The following is a 13,862-nucleotide window of genomic DNA, read 5'->3' as shown; positions in this document are numbered from 1 at the left end:
GTTTGTAAGTGAGCATTTGACTCCTTAAAGGCATTTTTATAGGTAATTGAAATTTAGATTCTCGTAATAAATTAATACATACCATGGCTAACTGTTTGCTCTGCCTAGGGCCCAATTCATATTCATATATTTATTCAAACTTATCCAATTAGACACTTACAATCAACAGTATATTAAAAGACTCAATTATTTATGTTCATAAATGTGAGACATTTTTCATTTTGGCACAGTTACAGAGGTTATACTTCTTTAATCATGTTAATCATAGCCAATCAATACCTGGTACCACAGTCTGTACAGAAAACAAGGCACAGGTGAGGGATGGTTATAAGACTTGAGTAAGACAGCTTCTAATTCAACAACAGCATAGTGAGTTATATGCCTTACTCATTTTTAATGGTATTAGTAAATATAGATGCACAAATTTGAACTTTTTTTTTTATGGAACTCATTTTTTAAGTGATCCACAATGAGATTCCACTTGAAATAAGAGCATCCCAAGAGACTGTTCCACTGGGGAGCATTCCATTCTCCACTTCGCATCAAATATGCAGCATTCAAATGTACTTCAAGTATTCATGTAGCTTTGTGCTCTCTGCTTATCCAATTAAATATAGGTGGTAACTTACCTATCTTTTCACAAGATATCTTTCAGGGAATCTTTTCATGTGTGTATCTGACAGCAAAATATATACTCCTTGAAGTGTCTCTAAGTTCATTAATAAAAGTGTGCATGGTTTTGTTTAAGGTTCAGATTTTAAAAATTTGAAGTTGTTACTCTGCAGTTTCTTGTGATAAATACCCAGTGGGACTGCCTCTTTTTAGCTGAGAGGTCCTCAGCCTGGGAGAAAAATTCGTTCTGCCCTTTTTGTAGTAAGTTGTAGATGATTCCTGGCTTGACAAGAATGTGATACCAGAAGGTTCCTCGCTGTAGTGGAGGGACTGCAACCAATCACACACGCCTAAATGAATATGAAGTGTCACACAGTGTCACTTTTAGAGCTGGAATGGATCATGACAGATCACCTGGTCTTTCTGACCCAGTGGGAAATTAGCTATATCCAAACCATTCCTGACAGTTATTTATCTGAGGTGCCTTAAATGCTCTGATAATGGATAGACCCACTTTATTCCAACAGCTTATTATCCTAATTGTCCTAACAGCTAGGAAACTTCTTGAAAAATCTAATTTAAATCTTTCTTGCTGCAGTTTAAGCCCATTACTTCTTGTCCTAGTCCAACAGATAAGGAAAGTAACTTATTTCTCTTTCCAGAAACCCATGTAATATTTCGAGTATAAGAACCTAATAACAGCTGTACTAGCTTATACAGCCCTGTCTGGCTGTGGCTAAAAGCAGATCACAGGGAAGACTAAAAACTAAGGAAGTATTCCTTCTCCCCCTGACCCAAGTTCTCCCAGTTTCCATCTGGGATTTCATTAGCCAGAAGTGTTTTCTTCCCCCATGTTTATTTGATTAGATCATTCATCCTCAGGACAGTCCTGTTAGACTGCTACTAAATTATGCAGCTGACTGAGGCTTATTCAGCTCCTACTGGCCTCTGAACTACTTTAAGCTGCTCTAAAACAGTTATGGTTATATTATTTAAAGCCTAGCAAATAATGATCAATGCTACAATATTATGCTACCAGTGTATCACAGAGAGACCATCGGTTTCCTTAATTTTTTCTGAGGACATTCAAATTGGTGTAAATCAACTCCCAGGAATTTCAGAAACAGTGCAGAATTCAGAAATGGCATGTATCTTTTGGGTCTGCTCACTGCAGAAAGTGGTGACTGTTCAACTGGAAGTCTTTTTTCAGCCTCTCTTATTACTCAGGCTCTTCTCTACTTTGGCAACAAGAAAATTCTGTAAGAACAATCTTCAGGCTTAAGAGTTTGTATCAATGTTCATTAATACAAACCATTGAAATCTGTACATTTCTATTGCTCACACAGATTGCATAAACTATGCCTCATTTGCTTTTTAATCAAAATATTAGCACTGACATTTTTAATAGTAGAAAAAAGGCTTGACATAAATGGCCTTATACTTCACTGCAATTCAAGTTTCTAAACTGACCTACATTTCTTGGAAATTTTCAGCTTTAATATCCTGTAAATTATACTAGACATTTTATTCTATTAAAAAATACGAAAGTGATACCTCAGCTTAATTGATACCAAAGACACACTCCCTTTCTCCACAACAAACATCTGAACTTCTGAGACACTGTTGGGTCCTACAGGTTAGTCAGAAAGCCCAGTTTCACATCAGTCAGTTGTCCATGGTATCTAATGTGCGCTACAAAATGTTCTTGACTCTTTTTTTGTTGTTTTCAGTTGCTGGATGGCATGGGAGCCTAGTCTCGGTGCTTTTTATGGGCCAGTAGCATTCATTGTGCTAGTCACCTGTGTTTACTTTCTCTGCACGTATGTGCAATTGAAGCGCCATCCTGAACGCAAGTATGAGTTAAAGGAAAAGACAGAAGATCCGCAGAGAATGCCAAGTACTGAGGTGGGCCATGGTCATATTACAGACTCTGTGTCCGTTCCCCAGGCAACCTGCTCCATGATTTCTTCTTCCTTATTGGAAAATGAGCATTCATTTAAGGCTCAGCTTCGAGCCGCAGCATTCACTTTGTTCCTGTTTACTGCCACTTGGACCTTTGGAGCACTTGCAGTATCTCAAGGTCATTTCTTGGATATGATATTTAGCTGTCTTTACGGAGCCTTCTGTGTGACCTTGGGGCTTTTCATCCTGATCCATCACTGTGCAAAGCGAGATGATGTGTGGCATTGCTGGTGGTCCTGTTGCCCATCTAGAAGAAACACCTATTCTGTCCAAGTTAATGTGCGCCCAAAGGTTAATGTCAATGGTGACACTCAAGTTCACGCACCTTGTCTTCAGGAATCACCATGTCCCAACAAATCAGCTGTGTTTAATCATCCAGCGGCTAGCCACTGCAAACTTACCAACCTACAAGCAGTTCAAAATCACGTTAACTGCCTTTCGCCTGTGACACCATGTTGTGCAAAAATGCACTGTGATCAGCTACTTGATGATGAAGCTCACATTCATGTCCACAGCGAGGGAACCTTCAGACCCAATATGCACATTCATAGATGTCTGAAAAGCAGAACTAAGCCACGTTACTTCAGTCGGCATAGATCTGCAGGTGAAAGAGAATACGCCTATCACATTCCTTCGAGTATTGATGGCAGCATCCACAGCTCACATACAGACAGTCCCCACAGTACGCACGATAGCCAGTCAGGTCACAGACGGGCCTGCTGCTCAAAAAGTGATCCATATCCTACTGTCAACCAGCCCGAAAGTAGCGACGCAAGTACTGTAATATATAGTTGTGCTAAAATGCCAGAAAGTGACACTGTGCACCATCCAGCTCATTTTGAAATGCACCCACGGACACAGTCATTGCCATTTAATACGACGAATCACAACGGAATTCTCAAGGGAAACGTGCATGAAGCCATGATATACAGCTCAGATAGTACAGGAAATATCAAAACTGGCCCTTGGAAAAATGAAACTACTGTGTAGTTCACGGGCCATCATAATGTGTTTTTTCCCCTAAACCATTGTTACCTTTGTTTTTATTCCAAACTAAATAAGATGACATATTTGTGTAGCTCAATAGTAAATTGTACAGCTTTTCCATCTTTATTTCCATTTTCTTAATAAGAGTCTAAAAGAGAGAAATAGCGACAGTTTTAAAGTGAAGTTATTTTTAAAAGAAAGTTATAAAATTATTCTGAAAGATAATTAGACAATGAAGTCTAGACAATGGAATGAGAGGCAATATCCTTTTGTTACACAAAACATTTCTTTAGAAATAAATCATTTTCATTCATTGTTTTCACTTTTGTTCTGTAGTAACTTCAGACACTTTTTATAAACATATCAGCATCTTAAACTTTTACTTATTTATTTTTGTAGCAAAATATTATTACTGTGACATGGATTTTAATCAGAAGTGACTACGGTAGAAATGATAAACAGGATTTTATAAAATTACAGCTTTTTAGATCTACAAAAGTGATACTGCCTCTAAAGATCTTCTGTAGCATAAGACCTGTAAAGTCGTGTAATGTACAGTCTCTGTTCTGTCCTTTTTCTTGTTGGAGAGAAGTGCTAGGTAATGTCTCTGTTACATCTATGGTGCTGTATTGGTTGTATTTTGCATGACATATGTCAGGATATACCATTTGCTGTTTTCTAGTGTTACACGTGTTTAAAAAAGAACAAAAAAAAGTGTTGTACAAGGCTGTGAAAAACCCTATTGATATTAATCTAGAGCATTATAAATCTACAGAAAAAAAAAATCACTCTGCACTAGTTTAAGTGGCACAATCCTTTGTATAAGGTTATATGATAGCTTTGATAAGGGTCCACTCTAATGTCTTTACAGAGCATGCACTACTCATTGTATGTGACACTGTGCGGTGTAATAGCAATTGTCTCAACAAGTTTTACACTTCTTTGTAAAGTATGCCTTTTGAACAAATCTGTAAGCTCTTTCACGATCTTTCCACATCTGTTAAGGTAGAGCAGTTTTATCATTAACTCTTTGAGGACTACAGTTATTTTCTTAAAGTAGCTTATTCTAGTTCAGAGACACTGTATATATGATGCTGTCTATTTAGTTACATGATCAACGTAGTCCAGAGTTGTCAGGAAAGAGAAAGTCAGTCATTTTCCAAAAACACACCTTCTTAGAATCCATCTATTAATTTCAACACTTGCTTGCTGAAAACCCATTCCCTCCCCTAGCAAATTTCAGATTGTCTTCATCCTTTAATGCAAATTTGACCTTCAGAGAAGTTCTTTATGTTCATGATTTCTGCTGAATTGTAGGGCATTCCAGAGTCAGTATCATTCTCTATTAACAAGGCTCTTGGCAAGAAATTTTTTCATGTTTCCTTGAACATCTGGACACAAAGAATCAACTCACAGTACAGAACTGCGTCATAATTATCCCTGTATGAAATAAAAGTGGGTTTTTTTCAAATAGGAAGGGTGCAGAGTAATAATAGATCACAGAAAGTGAATAGGAGCATAGAGCTGTGAGAAATATGTCTACAGTGGAATGTGAGCAGTACATCCATAAATAAGAGAAAAAGCACAATTCTGTATGGCCACATGAGAAAGTTTGCTGTCATGTCTTAACACAGACTTATGTAATTGCTACGTTGCTGCAGAGGGGAAATAGAAAATTCCTGTGAGAGATCATCAGTCTGTGATTCTGTGTATATGTTGCAGAAATCTTCACATACTTCAGCCCATTATTTTTCTGTTATTAGCAGTTTATTAGTCTCTACCTTTCTTTTTTTTAATATGTAGGAATGCATTTCCTAATAGTGTACATAAAGATGACAATTATAATTGTTAGAATGTTATAAAAACTTGTAAGTCAGATGAATGTGTTCTGCAGTGTTGCAGGTGGGAATTAGTACTCAAAGGGTTAATGCTCAGTATCTGAGTGCAAGAAATCTTGTTTTTCTGTATTTTTGTAAATTTGAAATATATATTGTAAACTCCAGCAGTGCAATGTATCCATCTCAGATCGTGTATTTTTAAAAGGTGAGCAAGAAGAATGCACTAGGTGGTTGTCAAGTTTTAAGCCAATATACAACAGTTTCATGACTGCTTCTTTAGCTAATACAAAAAAAAAAAAAAAAAAAAAAAAGCCTGAGCTTTATTATGTATATGCTGTATATGCTTGAACTGTCTCTAAACTAAAATACAGTAATTTTCTTTGTTTGCATAATGAAATATTTTCTGTTTAAAAATTATTTTCTTTTAATATTGCTTTCACTCATTCCACATAGACAGTGAGCCCTAAACAAGCATAGACATAATGTGAAATACCACTTCTCTATGTCTCAGCACTATGTATATGTATATTCTGTAATCGCAAAATCCTAGGAGGTCTGTAGACCATTATGCAAAATATTCCACACACACAGCCAAGTGAAATACTCACTCTGCAAGAACCCACTCTGTGAGCTTCTTTATTCAGCTTGTGTTCTAATCACCTCTGTTATTTTGTCTGAGAGGCCAGTTCCACCTTCGTAATGGCTTACAAAGAAGTAAATAGGTGCTGCTTTCCACAGAATATCTTATGTGATAAAACTCTCTGGAATTTAAACATAAAATATTAAAACACTTTTCTTATTGTGTTAAAAATTAATTTAGTGAATATTTCTGGGCTAATTTGGAAAAGATGTGTTATGCAATAATCTGTTTGCATATTATTTTTTCAGAAAATATATAGTATAACTACAGAGTAGGAGAACATGATATTAAATAAATATAAAAATGTTTTTTAACATCAAATTTGACCAAAATGCTTTTTGTGCTTTTGACTTTTTTTTCCTTAAGATAAATGAGATAATTTCAATGCTTTGGGAGTCTGTCTTTGTTTTATTGTGGGGTTTTGGTCAATTATAGTTAGCGAACCATTACTACTTTACCTGATTTTCTTTCCTATAAAAATAAAGTCAATGAAATAAGTGAAGTACAAGAGATATATTGTCCTAGTAAATTCCTCATGGACATACAATGTAACATTTCAAAGTCAGCATTAGTTTTGGTGATTCACTGATGACATAAAAATGACTGAACAGATTTTTAATGTTCGCTTTCTGTCTGAGATTAAGCAAGAGAAATTTCATCCAAAAAAGATAGATAATTTTTGGAGAATGATGCAATCAACAGAAATCTGAAGGGTTGTTATTACAGTACTACCGGGATAAAAATATGCTCTGATGCTGCAGTGTTCTTCTCTGCCAATTCCAGTTTTCATGACCAAATTTCAGATCACGTAAGTGACTCCATTTTAAGTCACATAGACTGTTTACAGGAAGAATTCCTACCCAGCCTCTCTATATAAAGAATTTTGGTGTAAAAATAAAGCATACATTTTTGCACATTATGCCTGATCATATGTGTTGTTCCCAAGAAGTCTGTTGGTTGTGTCTGCACTAATATGACTGAGCAGTCGCTGTCAGTGGCCGTAAACACATGTTCTCCTTCACCACACAGCTGCTTGCCAGCTACCCTGTGGGCACCCTATCCAGATGTTAACCCACCAAAGGAGCCTTCACTGCACATCTAAAGCATTCTTGCTGTCTAAACCAAAAGCAAGTCTGTGCTTAAAGCAAAGTCGAGGCCACCTGTGGTGGACAACATAGGCAACTGGGCAGCCTCTGCTTGAACACTAAGGGCTGAAGGCAGATAAACCTAATGCAAGTGGTTTTAAGCAGCATAACTCCTCCTCCCTCCAGGTCTCTGCCAAAACTACCTGCCTAGTAGGTCTGCTGCATAGAGACATCTGTCAAATCAACAGATACCCAGGCAAAATTAGTCAGCTTACCTAAAATTCCTGGTTAGCTGAAATGAGTGTGAAACAGCACAGTGGAGTGAATGATCAGAAAAGCCCAGGTTGGAGGAAACCTTTTTGGATGTTGTGTCACAAAGCTGCTTCAGGTTCATCATGTGTGGGGACATGTGTCTAGGCATCCCGGATGCCCTGAAGATCTGAAATTGCTCTTCTGGAGACACTTTTAAGGCTTACAAAGCTGACTGTGACTCCACAAATTTGGAGGTAGCTTCCGCTGTAAATTGTATGCCTTTTTACAATGGAGAGATTGTCTGACAGAGGAGGCTTGTCCGTTTGACTATTTGGGAAAAAGAAAGCGGCTATCAGCATCATGCCAGTAACCTTCTTAACATAGAATCTTCTTTGCATGGAAACAGAAAAAAGGAAGGTGGGTATGGTTCTCTGTAAAGGAGACCACCTGTACTCTCACTGAGTTTTTATTGCCTATGACAAGAAATGTCAGGCTGATGAAGACATTAGCAGCTCAGCAGCTTCCTTACCAGAACATAAATTCACGTTCCGGTACCAGCATCCTCCAGTTCAGAAAGAAGCTGTAGGAGGCAGCTGGATGAATCAGGATCCATCAGCTGGCTTTAAAGGCTGGCTGGGTGACTTCAGTCAAGCAATTTCATTAGTAAGTTGGTGCTCTAGGCAGCTTTTGCTTGCTTAGTTAACCCTACAGAGAAGGGAGCTTTTGGTTTGGTTGGTTGTTTTCTTTTGTTGTGCCCAGCTGACCATTTTTTAATTAACAACTGAATTGCTAAGAAGAAAACTTATTCTACAAATTATCTTGACTATATAAACCATGGCTTTTTGTTCCCTCTTACTAGGTCTGTGAAGGTGCAAGTGAATTCCCTTATCCTACCAGTCTATTACCTGAGTTTTTCAGGTGCCAAACAAGCAAGCATCAGTGACTTCAGGACAGTATTATAGGGCTCACTTCTCTGCAAGGAGGGTTGAAATTTGATCTGCAAGATCTAGAGCAGCTCAACCTCAAACATCCTGCCTTAAGGTTGGGCAGCTGGCCATGCCTGAGAGGTAAGGGGGGGGGTTGTAAACATGGTGTCTGTATACCCCATAGGTACTACTGTCTCTTTACATTTTGATCTGTTTGAATTCTGTAGTGCCTTGCAGTCTGAACAACAAAATGACTGACTGTTCCCATCAGCCCGTCACTCTGCTCCAGCTGTTCCCCTGAACCTGCAGCACGCTGTCAAGCAATACTGTGCAGCATAGTCAGTGTTTTCATTCATTCCTTTATTTGTTTCCCAGGTATTCAATGACACCTGAGGAAGGCAGCAGAAGGAGCTTATTTTGGGGCTAGGTGGGAACTCTGGGAGAAGAGAAAGCAGCAAAACACGTTACTCAAATTATTTCCACAGTACTTTCTTTTGTTAGCCCATTTGTTACTGAACTGTAAGCAGTTAGAATCACTTATTCCTTGACTCTTTCCATTGTAAGACCTTGTTCTCTGCTAATTAGAACATAGCTGAAAGTTAACTGTTTAGCTTGATTTATGCCCTCAGATGATTTTAAAGAGTTCAGCCAAAACAGCTGCAATGTTTTCAGGAAAGAGGCTTGAGGAAAGTATGTTTGTCCACAATAACACCTTTCAGTGATTTTTTTTTTTTTTATAGTTCTGTCTTCAAGGCCCATTATTTGAAAACATTGGGAAGTACAGCTATTATAAGAAGAGATAAGGCACTTTTTGCTGTTTCTAGAAAGCATGCAGTTCAGTACAGATGACAATTTCAGCCACTAAATATATCCCAATATACTGCTGTGAAAAGTCTGCTGCCTTCTTAGGACATTTATGCCTTGACTAAGGCTACACTCACCAATCACATGCTGCTGCAAGCTATAGGGGCTCTAAAGGACCTGCCCTATACATGATTGACTTCAGCTGCCCTCAACTAGGATTAGGATGGAAAGCAGGGAGCCTTGATTCTTACGTTCTCTGCCAAACTCTCTAGCTTGCCTCCCCCTCATAGACACCATGATGGAACTGTCTGACTTGTACAGGAGAGAAAAATGCTGGTAGAGGAAACTGAAAAGAAGAAACTGAGCTTCTAGCAGTGGATCAAGTTGAAAGGAGCAAGCTGACCAGAAGGAGAGAGAGGCTGGTACAAGCAGGAAGCTGCAACAAGCTGGCTCGGGGACTGATTTGAAGCTGGGAGGCAAAGGAGCATTACAAAATTGAAAAGAGGGACTTGGAGGCTGGGAAGAAACTGGGATCAAATTGGTAATGGGGAAGAGGGAGAGTAGGGTGAAACAATTATGTCCATCGGTGTTTCCAGGCTGGGTATGTAAGCCAAGCTTTGTGATCCTCCTGCAGTCAGTAAATATCTGAAAACCTACTAGCAAAATGGCTATTTGCTTATAATGTTTGTCCTTGTAGAAAATGACAGTGTTTTAGTGCTGTCAGCTATTCCATTAACGTAAATGTCAGAAATCTGTGTAATGAATCACAGATGCTCAAAGCTGTTGATTACCAGATATTTCATGTGCCTCATGATAGAATGTCTGTATTTTTAATCTCATCTTTCAAAATCCAGGAACTATCACAAAAAAGACAACTGATTTCAAACAGTACTAGTGAAGCTGAAAGTCAAACACAGCAAACTGAGGAACTGTTAGAATTAAGGTTGCCTTTGGAACTTGCATTCACAGCTTTGGTCTGTTTTTTGATGTAGTTTTTAACTGTTTGAGTGCATGCTGCTTTCTAACACCTTGGCTTTGATGCTGCACTTTAGTGTTCTTTAAATGTGTGGGTTTGTGTACATCTAGGGTTAAGCCAGTCATGCACAGTAAGCTTTCTTTTCCATCTTTTTTCCATGTTTTTTTCTGAAACTTTTTAAAGAAAGCCCTCTCAGAAGAATTTTGAGGTTGAAGCCTTCTAATAACATAGGCCCTGCTTTTCTAACCTTCCCCATGCTGAGTGCTAGAAAGGAAGAAGTGGCTTGAAAGACTTTCCTTTGAGCTTCCCACTATTTGGGGTTCTTTTCCAAAGTAATTAAGTAGTTGTATAATTGTTCCAAGTGTTGTCATTGCTATGAGGACATAGGAGCATTAGGAGAAGGAGCAGGCTGAAGCCAGGAGGTCCCTGCCCTGGCTCTGTGCAGCTGTGTTACAGCCTGTAGGAAGCCTGTACCTTAACTATGATAATTCATGTCAACATATCAGCTGCCTGTAAATCCCATCTTCCCTACAATGGAGCCTATTCTGGAAAGCCTTCTATGGGGAAGATACCTGGGGCTGCTGAGAAGGGCATCACATACCCAGTCCCTCCAAACTGCAGGATGTGCCAGCTTTGGCTGATGAGGGGTGGACGTACTTTTGTCTCTGGCACTGTACAATGGCCTTCTCAAGCCTACAGCTGACTAACCTTACGCACCGGGAGGGAGTTTCAATGCAAATGGGAGGCATAGCCCCTGTCGTTATACAAAGGTCATTCTGCGGTGAGCTCCAGGAAGGTCCCTTCCCTTCAAAAACTCACACTTCATTCCTAAGCCTGAGCCCATTGCCCAAGTCAGAAGCTGGAAAGCCCCAGTCCCTTTGACAAGCTGGCACGAGAAAGTGACATTTGAATGGAAGGCTGGCTCCTCTCTATCTTGTGTAAAACCTATTGAAACTTTCCCTGCATTCATACATGAGAAAAAAAGCAGGGAGGAAAGAGTTAAATGGCCAGCTAATCCCTTCTGGGATAGTAAAGGGAATAGTTTAAGTGCTGCAAAAAACCAAAACAAACCCCCAGCCATTCTGAGTTAGTACAGAAGCCTTAATTCTAACATTATAACAATGTTGTATTCCACCTGACAGCACAGCGCAAGCAACGTGACATACAGTCAAGGTCTATAGTACATTGAAAGTAACTACACTTCACCCACAATGCTTTTCCCCTGGGTAAAAATAAGCTGTACACATATGTACTGTGGAAATATTTTCTGCATCCTTTGATACACTAGTGGACTGGTTTAGGCTAAGGATCCATTCAGTGTGGACATGCACTTAAAATGTTTTTGTAATATTGAAGTGAAAAGAGGGAAAGTTACTTTTTAGTTACACAAAAAGCTAGTCATCAGTATTACACTGAGATGTTATTTTTCTTCAGTACGTAGCTAATGCAGAGCCAGACAGCTGCATAGCAGAGCACTGCACCAAGAGTGAAAAGTAACCATGGAAAATGGAGGAAAAAAAAAATCCTCTTACTGTCAGCTGTTCAGAACTTTACCTGTAAGGGAATGATTCCAGATCATGCAATCTGCTTCATTAGCCCATTCATCTTCCCAGGGTGTTATTAAGGTTCAACTTGCTTAACAAAACCAGGGAGATCAGAATATGCCAATCAAATTTGGAATGACTTGAACAGTCTCTGGTATAAGTGGCTTACTTAGTTCATTGTAGATTGATGTAGGGAAACCGCCGACAGAGACAAAACATACAGGATATGATTTCAAAGGCCCTGGAGCTGTAGGAATGAAAAATCTTTAGCAGAAGTCCTTTTACTTAGACAAAGTAAGAATCAAATATCTTATGTAGGATATAAGGAGGTTTGAATTTAAATCAGTGAAGCGATGAAAGAGACCGACAAAGCGGCATTCTGAACAGCTCAGCACAGGCTTTCCTGCCTTGTGTAACCACTGCTGGATGCAAGGAAATGTTTAATTTATGCAGTCTTTAGTCAAACTTTTTTCACTTTAGAGCAATAAGCTGTAGAGTTGGAATTACAGACAGAACCTTGCCATCAGTTTCCATGGGTCCTAGGTTGAATGCACAGTGAACAGAAAAGGCACAGCGTAATGGTTCAGAACCTCATCTGAAAACTGACAAACTGCAAACCTTAATAAATGGAGGCTTTCTGTTGTAACATGGGGTCGCATGTCCTGGCACGCATCCACAGTGGGAAGGACCTGGAGGAAAAGTCAGTGGAAACGAAGGAGAAATGGGGCATAAAGAGGAGGACAGTGTTGCAATGGATCATCGAATGAGCACGCAAGTGCCTGCTGAAATGGTGTGAGCACAAGAGTGCCCGCAAGCCCTTGGATGAGTAAAGGAGTGTATTGAGCGGGACTGCACAGGTGAGACTGTTCTTGTCGTGATGCTCATGCAGAGAGGATGTCAAAAGATTGGATAATGTTAATGGATAATGTTGCAGCAGCCTTGAAAACAAGCTGAAAACTGGAAATATGCTTCAAGCTAAAGGCATGTAATGTGTTCAGGTTGTGGAGAAGGGGGGTTGGGGGGGGAGTTAAGTGATTTAGTCACTGTCCACAGGTACCTATATGAGCAGAAACTACCATACAGAAGGCTCTTTAATCTAGCAGCAAAGGTATGAAAAGATCCAGTGATTAGGAGCTGAAAGTAGGACTTGCCCTTTAATCTGCAAAAGTAATTAACTTCATAACAATTCCTTAGTGATATGGTGAGTTGAAATTTTTAACTCGAGAGCATATCTTTCAGCAATATATTTTACTTCAAACACAAATTTTTGACCTTGGTGCTATAAGAACTACAGGGTAAAATTTTCCAGGCAGTTTACATTATATTTGATGTTCAGTAGACAGCCTCATAAAAATCCTACTTTCAGATAGGTAATGTAGAGGTAAGGTAGAATAGAAAGGACAATGTCTCAACCTGCCTATGGAGGACCTAGGAAATTGTGTTGTACTCCAACACCCTTGACTTTGGCCTTCATGGCACTGTTCAGTTTAAGGGCCGTTTTAATGTTTGCGATTCCAGGTTCTTTGTAAACTGTATATTTGAATGCAAAATCTTTATATTCTGCAACAGAATAAAGCTCTTAGTTACTGCTTTAACGTAAAAACTCCCTTAACCTCTGACTAAAACTACAACGGTGCTTGCTTAACTAGATGTTATCAGTATGTCGTGTTAAATCAAATCCTTCCTTATCTCCTCGCTAGCACCTAATTGCCAAACTTTGAGCTGCATTAAGAATTTGCTGTTTCTAATTGAATCTCTTCCTAGCAAGCTTCCCAGGGTGTTGCCTATACTAGAATACATTCTTTATAATCCTCTATTTTTTTGTCTTTATGGTAGAATAATTCCAGATTTCACATTTCCGCTAGCAGAAAAATTGTGGATCTCAAAAGTTTCCCAAAACTTTATTCCAGCTTCTAGGTCCAAAGTTTCATCTTCCTTATTTGGTATGTTTACTTGATCTTGATGTAAAATGATTGAGCCTTTAGTCTGTTGGGAACAAAGGTTAAGCAACCATGTGTTAGGATCCTAACATACTGCACAGAGTGGTATTTTTTAGGTAGAGATAGCCCTGATTTTGCACCTGCTGTTTGTACATAGTCCCAGCATTTGTATTTGTGCACCTCAAACGGTGATGAACAGGATGAAACGGTTCCTGGGCTCTGGGCTGTGTTGGGACATCTTACTTCCCCCCCCCGCTCCTCTTTCCAGCCTCATGTACAATGGTTCTTCTCATATC

The 13,862-nt window shown here is 39.1% G+C and overlaps 1 protein-coding gene across 2 annotated transcripts in view; it reads left to right on the top strand.

The window, feature by feature from the left end:
• Positions 1-6,566, top strand: part of ADGRA1 (adhesion G protein-coupled receptor A1) — a 290,403-nt gene extending 283,837 nt beyond the window's left edge. For both annotated transcript variants that reach the window (XM_049810494.1, XM_049810495.1), the window contains one exon: positions 2,343-6,566. In XM_049810494.1, the coding sequence (XP_049666451.1) occupies positions 2,343-3,564 (1,222 nt within the window). In that variant the 3' untranslated portion in view covers positions 3,565-6,566. The remainder of the gene's footprint in view (positions 1-2,342) is intronic.
• Positions 6,567-13,862: the final 7,296 nt, after the last annotated feature.

The sequence above is a fragment of the Accipiter gentilis genome, chromosome 9 (genome assembly GCF_929443795.1).
Source record: "Accipiter gentilis chromosome 9, bAccGen1.1, whole genome shotgun sequence".
Lineage (NCBI taxonomy): Eukaryota > Metazoa > Chordata > Aves > Accipitriformes > Accipitridae > Astur > Astur gentilis.
The sequence above is the reverse complement of the archived record's forward strand: the minus strand, read 5'-3'. Positions and strand labels throughout refer to the sequence as shown.